At 39.8% G+C, this 18023-nt stretch overlaps 1 protein-coding gene across 8 annotated transcripts in view; it reads left to right on the top strand.

Moving 5' to 3' along the window:
• Positions 1-18023, top strand: part of plekha6 (pleckstrin homology domain containing, family A member 6) — a 65046-nt gene that overhangs the window by 11964 nt on the left and 35059 nt on the right. For 6 of the 8 annotated variants that reach the window (XR_011178388.1, XM_069152776.1, XM_069152767.1 and 3 more), the window contains 5 exons: positions 1347-1415; positions 2293-2407; positions 3316-3423; positions 7029-7101; positions 11840-11940. Coding sequence is in view for 7 of the 8 variants with exons in the window: in XM_069152767.1 (XP_069008868.1) it covers positions 1347-1415; positions 2293-2407; positions 3316-3423; positions 7029-7101; positions 11840-11940 (466 nt within the window). In the remaining variant the exon portion in view is untranslated. The remainder of the gene's footprint in view (positions 1-1346; positions 1416-2292; positions 2408-3315; positions 3424-7028; positions 7102-11839; positions 11941-18023) is intronic. The other 2 variants (XM_069152746.1, XM_069152725.1) reach the window with 1 other exon arrangement.

Below are 18023 nucleotides of genomic sequence, written 5' to 3'. Positions count from 1 at the left end.
GTCTGTGTGTCTGTGTCTGTGTGTATCTGTGTTAAATAATATCTGATCACACTTGATTTTTAATCACAAAACATTTCATGTGGACGTGAACAGATAAAATCATCATTTAATTAAAATAATTTCAATTTGGCCTGTTTCAGTTTAGATTAATATCTTTAACGTGACGGGAGTTTATTTTATATAATATTAAAACAGGTTCATTAGAAGGAGCCTTCAACATCTGGAACAGCTGGTCTGTCTGTCCTACAGCTGGTCCGTCTGTCCTACAACTGGTCCGTCTGTCCTACAACTGGTCTGTTTGTCCTACAGCTGGTCCGGGACTCTAACTGTCCACATCAATGACTGGGTTTCAGGATCTGTCCGTTTGGCAGCAGCCCGGTCTCAGACTCTGGTTCTGTTCTGGTCCATTTGAAGAGACACCAAACAGTTTACAGAAGTCTTCTTCATCACATTTATAGAAACTGAATATTTTCTGGGTCTGATTCAACACATGCACTGTGTTCATTATGCTGCAGACCTTCTGTGATGATTCACAGCAGCGACCACAGACTGATAAACATATAAACAAATAAACAAAAGACACACACACACACACACACACACACACACACACACACACACACACACACACACACACACTCTTCTGAGTTCCTAAAGAGTTCCTGAATTGTTCCTGAAGATCTTTTTAAATCTTTTATCAGACTCAGACTATCAGACCCCCCCCTTCTCCCCCGATCCCCCTCGCTCCCACGCCCCCTCAGAGAGACACATACATATAAAGCACTGTGTAATTAAACTATTGTCAGAGGTTTAATAAGACAGGTTCCACCTGTTACTGCAGGAGGTTCTCTTCACTGAAACCTGATCAGGAACCCTGGTTGTAAATGTGAGAGAAATGAAGGCGTGAACAAAAGGTTTTTATTTATTTAAATGAAAATCACTACAAAATGTCGTTCCTGGGTGTCTGGATATTTTTGATGTTTTTGAGTATTTAGGTGTAGAAACTGTTAAAAGAGGGTCGAGTGTTTGCTTGTTCGAACAGTTTTTAAAAGTTGACCGTTTTTTTACTTTGGAGAAGCATGACGTTTATTATTCCTGTCCGTCATGTCTGGAATCAGTCGAGGACAGAAAGAAGTCCATCCTGAAGTGATGACTGAAACTTCAGAGTTGTAATAAACTAATGATCTTTTTGATGTTGATAGTCCAGACTAACAATGTGAAGATATTTAACTGACGTCCTTGAACCTCTTCATGTTATCATGTTCTTCTTATGGGCCTGTGTTGCACTCTTATTGTGTGGTTATGATAATCTGTGTCCTCTTTGTCCTTCATCTGTCTATCTCCAGTCAACATGATGGACTGGCAGTGAGCCCGACCCGGCTGGAGGAGCCGACAGCAGCACACACTTATCTGCAGTAAGTCCTTTTCACCAGCAGTCACTTATTTTCAGCCACATTTATTCAGTTCATCTGTTTGTTCCTCCACTAAAAGACAATAGTCTGTAATGTAATACAAAGAACAACCGGAGACTGAACTGGTGACATCTTTGATGTCCCTGTTGGAGGAGCAGCTACTCCTCTTCCTCCCAGGATCCAGTTGTGTCTCCATCAACAACATTGTGTCTGCTTTTTCCCATTTTAAGTACGGTGTCCCTCAGGGACCCCTTCGTGGACCACTTCTGTTGTCCTCATGCGCATCCTGGGTGATGTCATTATTAGTCAAGGCATTTCTCTTCATTGTCATGCAGAGGACACAGTTGTACGGCCCTGATAAACTGAGTTCTTCCATGACTGCTTGACTGATATTAAAATGTTAATACAAACAAAAATCCAACATATGAAACCAATACTGCCATCTACTGGTTAACTTTCAGAGCAGATGAAACTGTCAGCAGTGGAGCTACAGACAAACACAGGGGTGGGCAATTATTTTTTTCCATGGGGCCACATGAGAAACAGAAAATATTGTGGAGGGCCAGGCCAAAAGGCTGAACTCAATTCTGCATAATAAGCACTGCAGCTTTAGTCCATGCAAGAGGTAAAATTAGAAAATGTGTTTATTTTGTAATTTCCAATCAACCTCACACGGGCCAGTCAGAATCAACCAAAGGGCCACATGTGGCCCACGGGCCACACAATGCCCAGGTCTGGACAAACAGGAACGTTTATTATTCTGTCTGTTTGTTATCTGGTACAAACAATCTCCTCTCTTTTTGAGATGACTGTATTCTGTACATAAATAACCTGAAACTAAAACTTAAATTTAAATTTAAACTAAACTTAAACTGTCCAGGCACTGTGACTTAGAGATGAACGGGAAAGTGACCGCCGCTGCTGACAAGATCATTCACTCCAAAAGTGGCAGGATGGTGTCGGATCTGTCTCCAGAGGGCCAGACTTACACCCGGGTGAGCACGCACACACACACACACACACACACACACACACACACACTAATTTGATAACAACTTTATTAAACACCTTCTCATGTCATTCATTGAACGGTGTGCTGGAGATATTTAATTTTACCAGTCTATCTAAAGCAGGGGTGTCAAACATACGGCCCGCGGGCCGGATCCGGCCCGCCAGGGGGTCCAGCTCAGCCCGCCGGATGACTTTGCTAAGTGTGAAAATTACAGAAAGTCATAAATTGCATTTCTATGAGAATATGGAGGTTTATGAGTTCAAACGTTTTGTTATTTTTTTTTTTTTAATCGATCCAGTAATTGCTTCAAAAACAGCGTAAATGCGACGTTTGCTCCGGAGGAAGAAGCGCTCGGTGCCACAGGCAGCAGCGCTCGCTGCTCACTTTGTGACGCGTTTGACGTCAAACGCGTCACAAAGCGAGGGAATCTGCAGAGGAGAGCCGGGGCAGATAAACAGTGGACTGATGTCTGAGTTTTTGGTCTTTATGTTTCTAGTTTATTGTAGAAAGACCTTAAAATAGGGTTTATCATACAAAAAACTTCACCAATGATTTAAACAAAGAGAAATATTGTCGTTATGTATGCGTTATTATGCTATGATTTTACTGGTCTGGCCCACTTGAGATCAAAGTGGGCAGTATGTGGCCCCTTAACTAAAATGAGTTTGACACCCCTGGTCTAAAGCATACTTGGAGCTGCTTAATATGAAGAAGTTCTCCTTCCTTTGACTGAACACACCAAACTAATCTTTTAAAACATAAATAATTAATTGTCATATTTATTACTCATCAGCTTCACTGAATTCACTCAATGGATTTTCGATGAAAATCTTTGCATGCTGGATAATAAACCCTCTTCTTCTCCTCATCTTACTCGCCTCTGCTGACCAGCAGACGTCTTGTACTCCCAGAAAGTCAGCTACCTTTGGGAAGCGCTCCAACTCCATGCGCAGGAATCCCAAAGCAGAAGTCACCAAACAGGGATGGTTGTACAAGCAGGTGAAACATGTTCCCTGTTCCTCTGTGTTGAAGACTGCTGCTGAGACATATGTAGTGTTTGCAAAGGTTCTCCCATAGTGCGGACTAGAACTCATGATCTCTTGGCTTCTGTTGCTTCGATTTGAAATCTTTTGTGAGTCCCCCAACTTCAGATAACTACTAACTGTTCATTACTTTATTTATCGATGAAAGCAACAAGAACAGGAAACTCCAACCTCCCACACTGGGACTGTTAGCCGTGCAAGTGACCAGAGATTTACTGCTAATGACTAAAAGTTCAGTACTGAGAGGTCAATAACGTGTACAGTTAAATAAGTGATATGCCACCAGGGATCTACAGTGCAAACATTTCCCTTCACCTCTTATTTGGACGCACAAGAATGACTATAGTCTGAGCTCAGTGTACAAATCATTTATTTAGCTTCTCTTCACTTTTACATGCAGATTTTTGCTGTTGATGGTTAAAATGAAATTCATTCCTCCGTTGCTAACTCGTGCTATTCCCATGACTGGACTTGATGATGAATGAAACTGTGGTGGGATTCCAGGCTTGAACCACAGACTGGATGTCATCTTCAGGTCTGAAAAGTGAAGCCAATACAGGAGTATTTTAAAGTGTAATACCACTGAGGACCACTAGGGGCCGTCTCCATAGACTCCATCTGTAGTACCACTGAGGACCACTAGGGGCCGTCTCCATAGACTCCATTTGTAGTACCACTGAGGACCACTAGGAGCTGTCTCCATCTGTAGTACCACTGAGGACCACTAGGGGCTGTCTCCATAGACTCTCATTAAAAAGTCAGTAAATGTTTCCATTATGGTGTCATTAGAAAAATGTCCTTCTGATCAGTGTTCTGGTCCTTCTGGAAATAGTTAATCATTCATTACATAATAGGACTCTAACACTGATTCGTTTGGGGGCAGGGCTGTTTGATTGACAGGCCTGTGGTGCAGTCAGGTTTCTGCCACATGTGGGCGTGACATAATATCCTCAGGTTCTGAGTCAAATCCAGCTCCTAGTGGCCCTCGGTGGTGTTGCACTTTAAGGCACCCCTGCATTGGTTTCTGTTTGCAGACCCAGAGACTATGTCCATCTTTAAACAGATATTTTCATTATCGTCAATTTTTGTAAACACATATTAGTAGACATTCTAACTTTAACTCCGTCACCTTCAGTTTTCTAACATTGTTAATATAAACAACAGTGTGGGAAAAAGTTCCAGCAGTGGTACTAGGTTATACTGGTTTAGGATCCAGACCAGTGAATATCTGGCTTTGAAAAATAACATGAGCTTGATTTAGTTTGAGGCTGTGCCCAGCAGGCGGCACATTTTAACAGGGACTGACAGAGGATTCCCTTATCAGACACACACAGGTGATGTTAATGATTTGCAGGCTTTCTGAACACTGGAGGATTAATATAACGGATCACAAAAATGATCACAATGATCACTATGATGATCAAAATGATGATCACGATGATTATCTCAATGACCGCAATGATCACCACAATGAATAGAGATCACAATGACGACAATGATCCCCACAATAATCCCCACAATGATCACCACAATGATCACCACGATGATCACCACAATGATCACCACATTGATCACCACGATGATCACCACAATGATCACAATGATCACCACGATCACCATGATGATCACAATGATCACCACAATGATCACCACGATGATCACCACAATGATCACAATGATCACAATGATCCCCACAATAATCCCCACGATGATCACCACTGATCACCATGATGATCACCACAATGATCACAATGATGATCACAACAATGATCACAATGATCCCCACAATGATTACCACAATGATCACAATGATGATCACCACAATGATCACCAGAATGATCACAATGATCCCCAGAATGATCACAATGATCACCACAATGATCACCACAATGGTCACCACAATGATCACAATGATCACCACAATGATCACAATGATCCCCACAATGATCACCACAATTATTCCCACAATGATCACCACAATGGTCACCACAATGATCACAATGATCACCACGATGATCACAATGATTACCACAATGATGACAATGATCACCACAATGATCACGTGTCATCACAATGATCACAATGATCCCAACGATGATCACAATGATCCCCACAATGATCTCCACAATGATCCCCACAATGATCACCGCAATGATTACCACAATGATCACAATGATCACCACAATGATCACCACAATGATCACCACGATGATCACAGTGATCACCACGATGATCACAATGGTCACCACAATGATCACAATGATCCCCACAATAATCACAATGGTCACCACAATGATCACAATGATCCCAACGATCACCACAATGATCACCACGATGATCACAGTGATCACCACGATGATCACAGTGATCACCACAATGATCACAATGATCCCCACAATAATCACAATGGTCACCACGATGATCACAATGATCCCAACGATGATCACAATGATCACAATGATCACCACAATGATCACCACAATGATCACCACGATGATCACAGTGATCGCCACGATGATCACAATGATCACCACAATGATCACAATGATCCCCACAATGATCACCACGATGATCAAAATGATCACCACAATGATCACAATGATCCCCACAATAATCCCCACGATAATCCCCACAATGATCACCACAATGGTCAACACAATGATCACCACAATGATCACAATGATCCCCACAATAATCACTACGATGATCACAATAATCCCCATAATAATCCCCACAATGATCACCACAATGATCACAATTATCACCACAATGATCACCACGATCACCACAATGATCCCCACAATAATCCCCACGATGATCACAATGATCACCACGATGATCACCATGATCGCCACGATGATCACCATTAAAACGACCTTTTTATTTTATATAATAAAATCCTATTAAAATGTATTCAACAGTTTTAATTACAGCCTGTCAATGTTTCCCTCTTATTTCTTGATAATGTTGTTGAACTATTATAATAACTATCAAACAGTGCAGAGTTTATCAGTGCTGAATATAACAAAGTAAAGAAGGAGTTTATAAAACATTTAAAACTGTGTCAGGTCTCAGCCTGATAAACTGAGATGACTCGTGTTTATTTTGGGCATTATTAATGAAATCAAACTGAATATGAAATTTAAATGTGTTTTCCAAAGCTACATATTTATTTGAGTGTCCTGTATTTACCCCAAATCAGAGATGTTTGAAAGTGTGAAGAACTAATAAGAAAAAATGACAGTAAGAAGAATAAGACATTAAACTAGAATATAAACTGTAGTGTATGAATATGGTTTTAAAGTGACCATCTCACAGACTAAAGTTTTTATTTCCAGCGTGAACATCAGTGAAACTTCTTTTCATTCAGGTTCAGACAGTTAAATGTGTTGAGATGATGATGATAATGAAGCTTTGTATACACAGACATGACTCAGCAGCTCAATTCCATGTTGTCTTTGTGATTTTATGGGATAAAATGCGTTAGTTTAAATCTAAATGTATGATATGTTGATGAGGAAGACGATGATGATGACAATGGTGTGATGTGTTTTCCTGCAGGCCAGCAGTGGTGTGAAGCAGTGGAATAAGAGATGGTTTGTCCTCACTGACAGATGTCTCTTCTACTACAAAGGTTTGTACTTCGTTGTGTCCTGCATTTAGATGATGTGGTGTCAGCATCTCCTTTAATCACTTTATGTCCTGCAGAGAAAAGTGACGTCACTTCTGTGTTCAAGCTTCATGTTAATTTAACTACAGTTCTTATCATTTGTATGCTAATTACATTTTGTTCTGACTTTGGTTTGTGACTAAATGATCTTCGTGAACTTGCTGATTAAAACATTTGATGGATGTCAATCTTTTTTTGAATTGACAGTTCTCTACAGTTCTGTACGGACAGACTCTTAACCCCACCCCTCACCGATAATAGCCACGCCCTCACTGTTTGTAACCCTGCCCCATATGTATTAACTCCACCCACCGCTATTATCCCCACCCCTTATATCCTCGTAACTCCACCCCCACAGACTCTTCATCCCGCCCCTCACAGCTCGTATCTCCGGCCCTCACAGCTTGTATCTCCGCCCCTCACAGCTCTTATCTCCGCCCCTCACATCTCTTATCTCCGCCTCTCACAGCTCTTATCTCCACCCCTCACATCTCTTATCTCCGCCTCTCACATCTCTTATCTCCGCCTCTCACAGCTCTTATCTCTTATCTCCAGCTCTTATCTCTGCCCCTCACATCTCTTATCTCCGCCCCTCACATCTCTTATCTCCGCCTCTCACAGCTCTTATCTCCGCCCCTCACAGCTCTTGTCTCTTATCTCTGCCCCTCACAGCTCTTATCTCCGCCTGTCACAGCTCTTATCTCCACCCCTCACAGCTCTTATCTCTTATCTCCAGCTCTTATCTCTGCCCCTCACATCTCTTATCTCCGCCCCTCACATCTCATATCTCCGCCTCTCACAGCTCTTATCTCCACCCCTCACAGCTCTTGTCTCTTATCTCCGCCCCTCACAGCTCTTATCTCTTATCTCCAGCTCTTATCTCCGCCCCTCACATCTCTTATCTCCGCCTCTCACAGCTCTTATCTCCGCCCCTCACAGCTCTTGTCTCTTATCTCCGCCCCTCACAGCTCTTGTCTCTTATCTCCGCCTCTCACAGCTCTTACCTCCGTCCCTCACAGCTCTTGTCTCTTATCTCCGTCCCTCACAGCTCTTGTCTCTTATCTCTGCCCCTTACAGCTCTTGTCTCTTATCTCCACCCCTCACAGCTCTTATCTCTTATCTCCAGCTCTTATCTCCGCCCCTCACATCTCATATCTCCGCCTCTCACAGCTCTTATCTCCGCCCCTCACAGCTCTTATCTCTTATCTCCAGCTCTGATCTCCGCCCCTCACATCTCTTATCTCCGCCTCTCACAGCTCTTATCTCCACCCCTCACAGCTCTTGTCTCTTATCTCCGCCCCTCACAGCTCTTATCTCTTATCTCTGCCCCTTACAGCTCTTGTCTCTTATCTCCGCCTCTCACAGCTCTTATCTCCGCCCCTCACAGCTCTTATCTCTTATCTCTGCCCCTTACAGCTCTTGTCTCTTATCTCCGCCTCTCACAGCTCTTATCTCCGCCCCTCACAGCTCTTATCTCTTATCTCCGCCCCTTACAGCTCTTGTCTCTTATCTCCGCCTCTCACAGCTCTTATCTCCGCCCCTCACAGCTCTTATCTCTTATCTCCACCCCTCACAGCTCTTGTCTCTTATCTCCGCCCCTCACAGCTCTTATCTCTTATCTCTGCCCCTTACAGCTCTTGTCTCTTATCTCCGCCTCTCACAGCTCTTATCTCTGCCCCTTACAGCTCTTATCTCTTATCTCTGCCCCTTACAGCTCTTGTCTCTTATCTCCGCCCCTCACAGCTCTTGTCTCTACCATCTAAGGGAATAAATCGTTTTAAATCCAGCTGCAGTAACTGGTCTGTTATTTTAGACAATCATCTGTGTCTTTTATTTCTTTCATCTAAACAACATCACAAGTTAAAATCTGTTATTTCCAAAATGGAACTAATTCTTAGCCTCGACTGGGTTGTTGCAACTCTGTTTTAACAAATCATTGTTAAACTGTGATGTGACTGAACAGGAAGTCATCAGGTGTGTGTCATCCGACTGCAGCCAGGTAACAGTGCAGTCTTATAGTTTTTAGGATTGAATAACTCAGATGATGAGCTCTCAATGAATACAACCATCAGATAAAAGTAGAAATTTGTGTTTTCTCAGCTTCTTTTTGGATTCATTTTAACAGTTTAAGACACAAAGTAGAGGAAATCTTTTTCACAGCGCTGCAGTACTCACATGTTGAAGTGCAGTATTGAACACCCTGCAGTGTTTGACACGAAGATACATTCAGATCTGTTGTGGATGTTGATGAATTATTTCAATCGCTGCCAGTCTTGTATATAATAATATTTTGTTTGCTATAACTTACTATGACGCTGCATCTCGTGTTTCATATATGACCGGAGCTTCTTAGTGAAAAGAGTGACATTTCTGAGTTATTTCTCGCACACATTAATGGGTCACTGAGCTAACTTTTGGGTTGCGGCCTGGTTCTGCTCTTTTTTCTGCAGTGGATGTTACCATGGTAACAGTGGCTGCAGTCCTGGCCCACTACTCACCTTCGAAGTCTGAAAACAAAACAATAAAAGGCTGAAAGGCCTAAATAAAGATATTAACTCCCATACAAAATCTTTTTGATTGATTCTGAGATTTAAAATCTTTTAATAGACTTTTAATAGATCTAAGATCCATCCGATAAAAGAATATAAATTTATCAGATTATAAAGAGAATATGATTTTCTAACAAACTCCATCATAACCTCATCAGTGAAATAATAAATCATGTCGTCATCCAGTTGTGTGGACGCGTGTCTCATGAATGAACTGATGAATGTTTCTGTGATGCGGTGAATGTCTCCAGTATTTCATAGACATAGAAACGCCTCACAGTCTCCTCCGGATTAATTCTACTCTGTTTGTATTTCTTGAAACACATATTTCTTCTTCTTCTCTTTAAACATGAAAGAACATAATTAAGGTGAGAGTTGGGATCATTTGACAAACCACAAACAGCCTTTCAGAGCCACTGCTATTTGTGTCTCCGTCCAACGTGAAGTCCCTCAATGCTCGGGGCGTCTGTCTTTATTCCGAACACGTTTTGTTCAGCTCCTCTCCTTTCTGCCCGCCCAGCTGTGTTTTGGAAAAGAAGGCTTAGTGAGCGGAGCGATGGAGGAGGAATGTGTGACGGTGTAATTTACCACCGTGTTAGTGAAGCCAGTTTAGATGGCAGCCAACAAACTGGAGCTTTTGTTGTTTTGGTTGCGTTTGTGTGTCTGTTTGACTCGTCTGAGGAGCCGACGTGAGGCCGCCGCAGGTTAAAATACATCCTGCTGATGTTTGGAATAAAAAAGGTCGACCTGTAGACAAGTGGACATGTGGACATGTAAACAGGTGGACAGATGGACACGTAGAGAGTTGGGCATGTGGACAGATGGAAAGGTAGACAGGTGGACAGGTAGACAGGTGGACATGTGGACAGATGGACAAGTGGACATGTAAACAGGTGGACAGATGGACATGTAGACAGTTGGGCATGTGGACAGATAGACAGATGGACAGGTGAACATGTGGACAAATGGACATGCAGACATGCGGACAGGTGGACATGTAGACAGGTGGGTAGGTGGACATGCGAACAGGTGGACATGTGGACAGGTGCGTAGGTGGACATGAAGACAGGTGGACAGGTGGACAGGTACTTGCTGTGAGTTTGGATGATCAGCTGTGGTTGAATGTTGAATCAGCTGAATCAGCAGATTGATGCCTCAAACTTCGACAGATGAAACAAACAAAAAGAAGTAATTTATCTGGATGATTGACACACAGACGTCCTACAGCAGACCTGAAGTGTGTGTGTGTGTGTGTGTGTGTGTGTGTGTGTGTGTGTGTGTGTGTGTGTGTGTGTGTGTGTGTGTGTGTGTGTGTGTGTGTGTGAGAGAGAGAAGTCTCATTGGTGCAGACAGGCAGCAGGTACAGTTGGCTGAGGGCCGAGATTCCTGCAACACTGAGTCACATGGGCTGATCATTATCTCTCCTCCCTCCACACACACACACACACACACACACACATAGATAGATACAATCACACACTCTCATACACACTCAGTCACATACAAGCACACACACAGAGCAGGGATCTGTATTGTATGACTGCACAGGCCCTTCCCCCTCTCCAATGGCTCTCTCTCGCTCCCCTCCCTCTCCCTTTCTTGCTCTCTCCCTCTCTTTCTCTCTCACACACACCCACACATCAACACACTCTGGCAGCAGAGTGTCAGCAGTGTCTCCGTTCAGGACAGAAGAGGTAGGAGGACGTGAAGCGATCTGTTTTCAAACTGCTCAAATTTTCATGCTCTTTCATTATTTAGAATGCACCAGTACTCCCTTCAATGTGTGTGTGTGTGTGTGTGTGCGCGTGCGTGTGTGTGTGTGTGTGTGTGTGTGTGTGTGTGTGTGTGTGTGTGTGTGTGTGTGTGTGACCCATTACCACTGCTTGTCAGGTTCCTACAGCCCATAATGAATGTGTTCTGGAAGCAGAGAGCTCTGTGATGTTTGGACTGAACGTTACTGCTTCCTTTCTGTTGGTTTTCTCTCCTGCAGGTGGAATCAGACTCCGTTGTTGTTGTTGTTGTTTTTGTTGTATTCTTCAGATCTGCAGATTATTCTTCAGATCTGCACATTATTCTTCCAATCTGTAGTTTATTCTCCTGTTTCTCTGATTCGTCCTCAAATATTTTTTGACTTTGAATTTTGCTCTTCACAGATGAAAAGGAGGACTCAGTTTTAGGGAGTTTGCCGCTGCTTAGTTTCCGGGTCGGAGGAGTCAAGCCTTCGGATAACATCACCCGCAAGTTTGTCTTTAAGGTCAGTAACATGTGGAAGATCAGTAACATGTTTTTAAGATCAGTAACATGTCTTTAAGATCAGTAACATGTCTTTAAGGTCAGTAACATGTCTTTAAGATCAGTAACATGTCTTTAAGGTCAGTAACATGTCTTTAAGATCAGTACCATGCCTTTAAGATCAGCAACATGTATTTAAGATCAGTAGCATGTCTTTAAGATCAGTACCATGTCTTTAAGGCAGTAACATGTCTTTAAGATGAGTAACATGTCTTTAAGATCAGTAATAACTCTTTAAAATCAGTAACATGTCTTTAAGATCAGAACCATGCCTTTAAGATCAGCAACATGTCTTTAAGATCAGTAACATGTCTTTAAGATCAGTACCATGCCTTTAAGATCAGCAACATGTCTTTAAGATCAGTACCATGTCTTTAAGGCAGTAACATGTCTTTAAGATGAGTAACATGTCTTTAAGATCAGTAATAACTCTTTAAGATCAGTAACATGTCTTTAAGATCAGTACCATGCCTTTAAGATCAGTAATAACTCTTTAAGATCAGTAACATGTCTTTAAGATCAGTAACATGCCTTTAAGATCAGCAACATGTCTTTAAGATCAGTAACATGTCTTTAAGATCAGTACCATGTCTTTAAGGCAGTAACATGTCTTTAAGATGAGTAACATGTCTTTAAGATCGTACCATGTCTTTAAGATCAGTAACATGTCTTTAAGATCAGTACCATGCCTTTAAGATCAGCAACATGTCTTTAAGATGAGTAACATGTCTTTAAGATCGTACCATGTCTTTAAGATGAGTAACATGTCTTTAAGATGAGTAACATGTCTTTAAGATCGTACCATGTCTTTAAGGTCAGTAACATGTCTTTAAGGTCAGTAACATGTCTTTAACATGTCTTTAAGGTCAGTGACATGTCTTTAACATGTCTTTAAAATCAGTAACATGTCTTTAAGATCAGCAACACGTCTTTAAGATCAGTAACATGTCTTTAACATGTCTTTAAGGTCAGTAACATGTCTTTAACATCAGTAACATGTCTTTAAGGTCAGTAACATGTCTTTAAGATCAGTAACATGTCTTTAAGGTCAGTAACATGTCTTTAAGATCAGTAGCATGTCTTTAAGATCAGTAACACGTCTTTAAGGCAGTAACATGTCTTTAAGATCAGTAACACGTCTTTAAGATCAGTAATATGTCTTTAAGGCAGTAACATGTCTTTAACATGTCCTTAAGATCAGTAACATCTGTTTAAGATAAGAAACATGTCTTTAACATGTCTTTAAAATCAGTAACATGTCTTTAAGATCAGTAACATCTCTTTAAAATCAGTAACATGTCTTTAAGATCAGTAACATGTCTTTGAGATCAGTAACATGTCTTTAAGATCAGTAACATGTCTTTGAGATCAGTAACATGTCTTTAAGGCAGTAACATGTCTTTAAGATCAGTAACATGTCTTTAAGGTCAATAACATGTCTTTAATATTAACAGCATGTCTTTAAGATCAGTAACATGTCTTTGAGATCAGTAACATGTCTTTAAGGCAGTACCATGTCTTTAAGGTCAGTAACATGTCTTTAAGGTCAGTAACATGTCTTTAAGGTCAGTAACATGTCTTTAAGGTCAGTAACATGTCTTTAACATGTCTTTAAGGTCAGTGACATGTCTTTAACATGTCTTTAAAATCAGTAGCATGTCTTTAAGATCAGTAACATGTCTTTAAGATCAGTAACATGTCTTTAACATGTCTTTAAGGTCAGTAACATGTCTTTAACATCAGTAACATGTCTTTAAGGTCAGTAACATGTCTTTAAGGCAGCAACATGTCTTTGAGATCAGTAACATGTCTTTAAGGCAGTACCATGTCTTTAAGGTCAGTAACATGTCTTTAAGGTCAGTAACATGTCTTTAAGATCAGTAGCATGTCTTTAAGATCAGTAACACATCTTTAAGGCAGTAACACGTCTTTAAGATCAGTAACACGTCTTTAAGATCAGTAATATGTCTTTAAGGCAGTACCATGTCTTTAAGGTCAGTAACATGTCTTTAAGATCAGTACCATGCCTTTAAGATCAGCAACATGTCTTTAAGATCAGTAACATCTCTTTAAGATCAGTACCATGTCTTTATGGCAGTAACATGTCTTTAAGATGAGTAACATGTCTTTAAGATCGTACCATATCTTTAAGATCGTACCATGTCTTTAAGATCAGTAACATGTCTTTAAGATCAGTAACATGCCTTTAAGGCAGTAACATGTCTTTAAGATCAGTAACATGTCTTTAAGATCAGCAACAAGTCTTTAAGATCAGTAACATGTCTTTAAGGTCAGTAACATGTCTTTGAGATCAGTAACATGTCTTTAAGATCAGTCACATGTCTTTGAGATCAGTAACATGTCTTTAAGGCAGCAACATGTCTTTGAGATCAGTAACATGTCTTTAAGGCAGTACCATGTCTTTAAGGTCAGTAACATGTCTTTAAGGCAGTAAAATGTCTTTAGGATCAGTAACATGTCTTTAACATGTCTTTAAGGTCAGTGACATGTCTTTAACATGTCTTTAAAATCAGTAACACGTCTTTAAGATCAGTAACATGTCTTTAAGGCAGTAACACGTCTTTAAGATCAGTAACACGTCTTTAAGATCAGTAACATGTCTTTAAGATCAGTAACATGTCTTTAAGGCAGTAACAGGTCTTTAAGATCAGTAGCATGTCTTTAAGGTCAGTAACACGTCTTTAAGATCAGTAGCATGTCTTTAAGGCAGTAACAGGTCTTTAAGATCAGTAACATGTCTTTAAGATCAGTAGCATGTCTTTAAGGCAGTAACAGGTCTTTAAGATCAGTAACACGTCTTTAAGATCAGTAACATGTCTTTAAGGTCAGTAACACGTCTTTAAGATCAGTAACACGTCTTTAAGACAGTAATACGTCTTTAAGATCAGTAACACGTCTTTAAGATCAGTAACACGTCTTTAAGGTCAGTAACACATCTTTAAGGCGGTAACACGTCTTTAAGGCAGTAACATGTCTTTAAGATCAGTAACATGTCTTTAAGATCAGTAACATGTATTTAAGATCAGTAACATGTCTTTAAGGCAGTAACATGTCTTTAAGATCAGTAACATGTCTTTAAGATCAGTAATATGACTTTAAGATTAGTAACGCGTCTTTAAGATTAGTAACATGTCTTTAAGATCAGTAACATGTCTTTAAGGCAGGAACATGTCTTTAAGATCAGTAACATGTCTTTAAGATCAGTAACACGTTTTTAAGGTCAGTAACACGTCTTTAAGATCAGTAACACGTCTTTGAGGCAGTAACACGTCTTTAAGATCAGTAACACGTCTTTAAGGCAATAACATGTTTTTAAGATCAATAACATGTCTTTAAGGCAGTAACAGGTCTTTAAGATCAGTAACATGTCTTTAAGATCAGTAACACGTCTTTAAGGCAGTAACATGTCTTTAAGATCAGTAACATGTCTTTAAGATCAGTAGCATGTCTTTAAGATCAGTAACACGTCTTTAAGGCAGTAACATGTCTTTAAGATCTGTAACACGTCTTTAAGATCAGTAATATGTCTTTAAGGCAGTAACATGTCTTTAACATGTCCTTAAGATCAGTAACATCTGTTTAAGATAAGAAACATGTCTTTAACATGTCTTTAAAATCAGTAACATGTCTTTAAGATCAGTAACATCTCTTTAAAATCAGTAACATGTCTTTAAGATCAGTAACATGTCTTTGAGATCAGTAACATGTCTTTAAGGCAGTAACATGTCTTTAAGATCAGTAACATGTCTTTAAGGTCAATAACATGTCTTTAATATTAACAGCATGTCTTTAAGATCAGTAACATGTCTTTGAGATCAGTAACATGTCTTTAAGGCAGTACCATGTCTTTAAGGTCAGTAACATGTCTTTAAGATCAGTAACATGTCTTTAAGGTCAGTAACATGTCTTTAACATGTCTTTAAGGTCAGTGACATGTCTTTAACATGTCTTTAAAATCAGTAACATGTCTTTAAGATCAGTAACATGTCTTTAAGATCAGTAACATGTCTTTAAGGTCAGTAACATGTCTTTAACATGTCTTTAAGGTCAGTGACATGTCTTTAACATGTCTTTAAAATCAGTAACATGTCTTTAAGATCAGTAACATGTCTTTAAGATCAGTAACATGTCTTTAACATGTCTTTAAGGTCAGTAACATGTCTTTAACATCAGTAACATGTCTTTAAGGTCAGTAACATGTCTTTAAGGCAGCAACATGTCTTTGAGATCAGTAACATGTCTTTAAGGCAGTACCATGTCTTTAAGGTCAGTAACATGTCTTTAAGATCAGTACCATGCCTTTAAGATCAGCAACATGTCTTTAAGATCAGTAACATCTCTTTAAGATCAGTACCATGTCTTTAAGGCAGTAACATGTCTTTAAGATGAGTAACATGTCTTTAAGATCGTACCATATCTTTAAGATCGTACCATGTCTTTAAGATCAGTAACATGTCTTTAAGATCAGTAACATGCCTTTAAGGCAGTAACATGTCTTTAAGATCAGTAACATGTCTTTAAGATCAGCAACAAGTCTTTAAGATCAGTAACATGTCTTTAAGGTCAGTAACATGTCTTTGAGATCAGTAACATGTCTTTAAGATCAGTCACATGTCTTTGAGATCAGTAACATGTCTTTAAGGCAGCAACATGTCTTTGAGATCAGTAACATGTCTTTAAGGCAGTACCATGTCTTTAAGGTCAGTAACATGTCTTTAAGGCAGTAAAATGTCTTTAGGATCAGTAACATGTCTTTAACATGTCTTTAAGGTCAGTGACATGTCTTTAACATGTCTTTAAAATCAGTAACATGTCTTTGAGATCAGTAACATGTCTTTAAGGCAGTACCATGTCTTTAAGGTCAGTAACATGTCTTTAACATGTCTTTAAGATCAGTAACATGTCTTTAAGGTCAGTAACATGTCTTTAAGATCAGTAACATGTATTTAAGATCAGTAGCATGTCTTTAAGATCAGTAACACGTCTTTAAGGCAGTAACATGTCTTTAAGATCAGTAACACGTCTTTAAGATCAGTAATATGTCTTTAAGGTGGTAACATGTCTTTAACATGTCCTTAAGATCAGTAACATCTCTTTAAGATCAGAAACATGTCTTTAACATGTCTTTAAAATCAGTAACATGTCTTTAAGATCAGTAACATCTCTTTAAAATCAGTAACATGTCTTTAAGATCAGTAACATGTCTTTAAGGTCAGTAACATGTCTTTAAGATCAGTAACACGTCTTTGAGGCAGTAACATGTCTTTAAGATCAGTAACATGTCTTTAAGGTCAGTAACACGTTTTTAAGGTCAGTAACATGTCTTTAAGATCAGTAACACGTCTTTAAGGCAGTAACACGTCTTTAAGATCAGTAACACGTCTTTAAGATCAGTAGCATGTCTTTAAGGCAGTAACACGTCTTTAAGATCAGTAACACGTCTTTAAGATCAGTAACATGTCTTTAAGGCAGTAACAGGTCTTTAAGATCAGTAGCATGTCTTTAAGGCAGTAACAGGTCTTTAAGATCAGTAACATGTCTTTAAGATCAGTAGCATGTCTTTAAGGCAGTAACAGGTCTTTAAGATCAGTAACACGTCTTTAAGATCAGTAACATGTCTTTAAGGTCAGTAACACGTCTTTAAGATCAGTAACACGTCTTTAAGACAGTAATACGTCTTTAAGATCAGTAACACGTCTTTAAGGTCAGTAACACATCTTTAAGGCGGTAGCACGTCTTTAAGGCAGTAACATGTCTTTAAGATCAGTAACATGTCTTTAAGATCAGTAACACGTCTTTAAGATCAGTAACACGTCTTTAAGGCGGTAGCATGTCTTTAAGATCAGTAACATGTCTTTAAGGTCAGTAACACGTCTTTAAGGTCAGTAACATGTCTTTAAGATCAGTAACACGTTTTTAAGATCAGTAACACGTTTTTAAGGTCAGTAACACGTCTTTAAGATCAGTAACACGTCTTTAAGGCAATAACATGTTTTTAAGATCAATAACATGTCTTTAAGGCAG

Source organism: Embiotoca jacksoni, unplaced genomic scaffold (genome assembly GCF_022577435.1).
Source record: "Embiotoca jacksoni isolate LCO1_2020_lvr unplaced genomic scaffold, fEmbJac1.0.p SCAF_1, whole genome shotgun sequence".
NCBI classification, from domain to species: domain Eukaryota; kingdom Metazoa; phylum Chordata; class Actinopteri; family Embiotocidae; genus Embiotoca; species Embiotoca jacksoni.
This window is presented reverse-complemented; position numbering and strand designations above follow the sequence as displayed.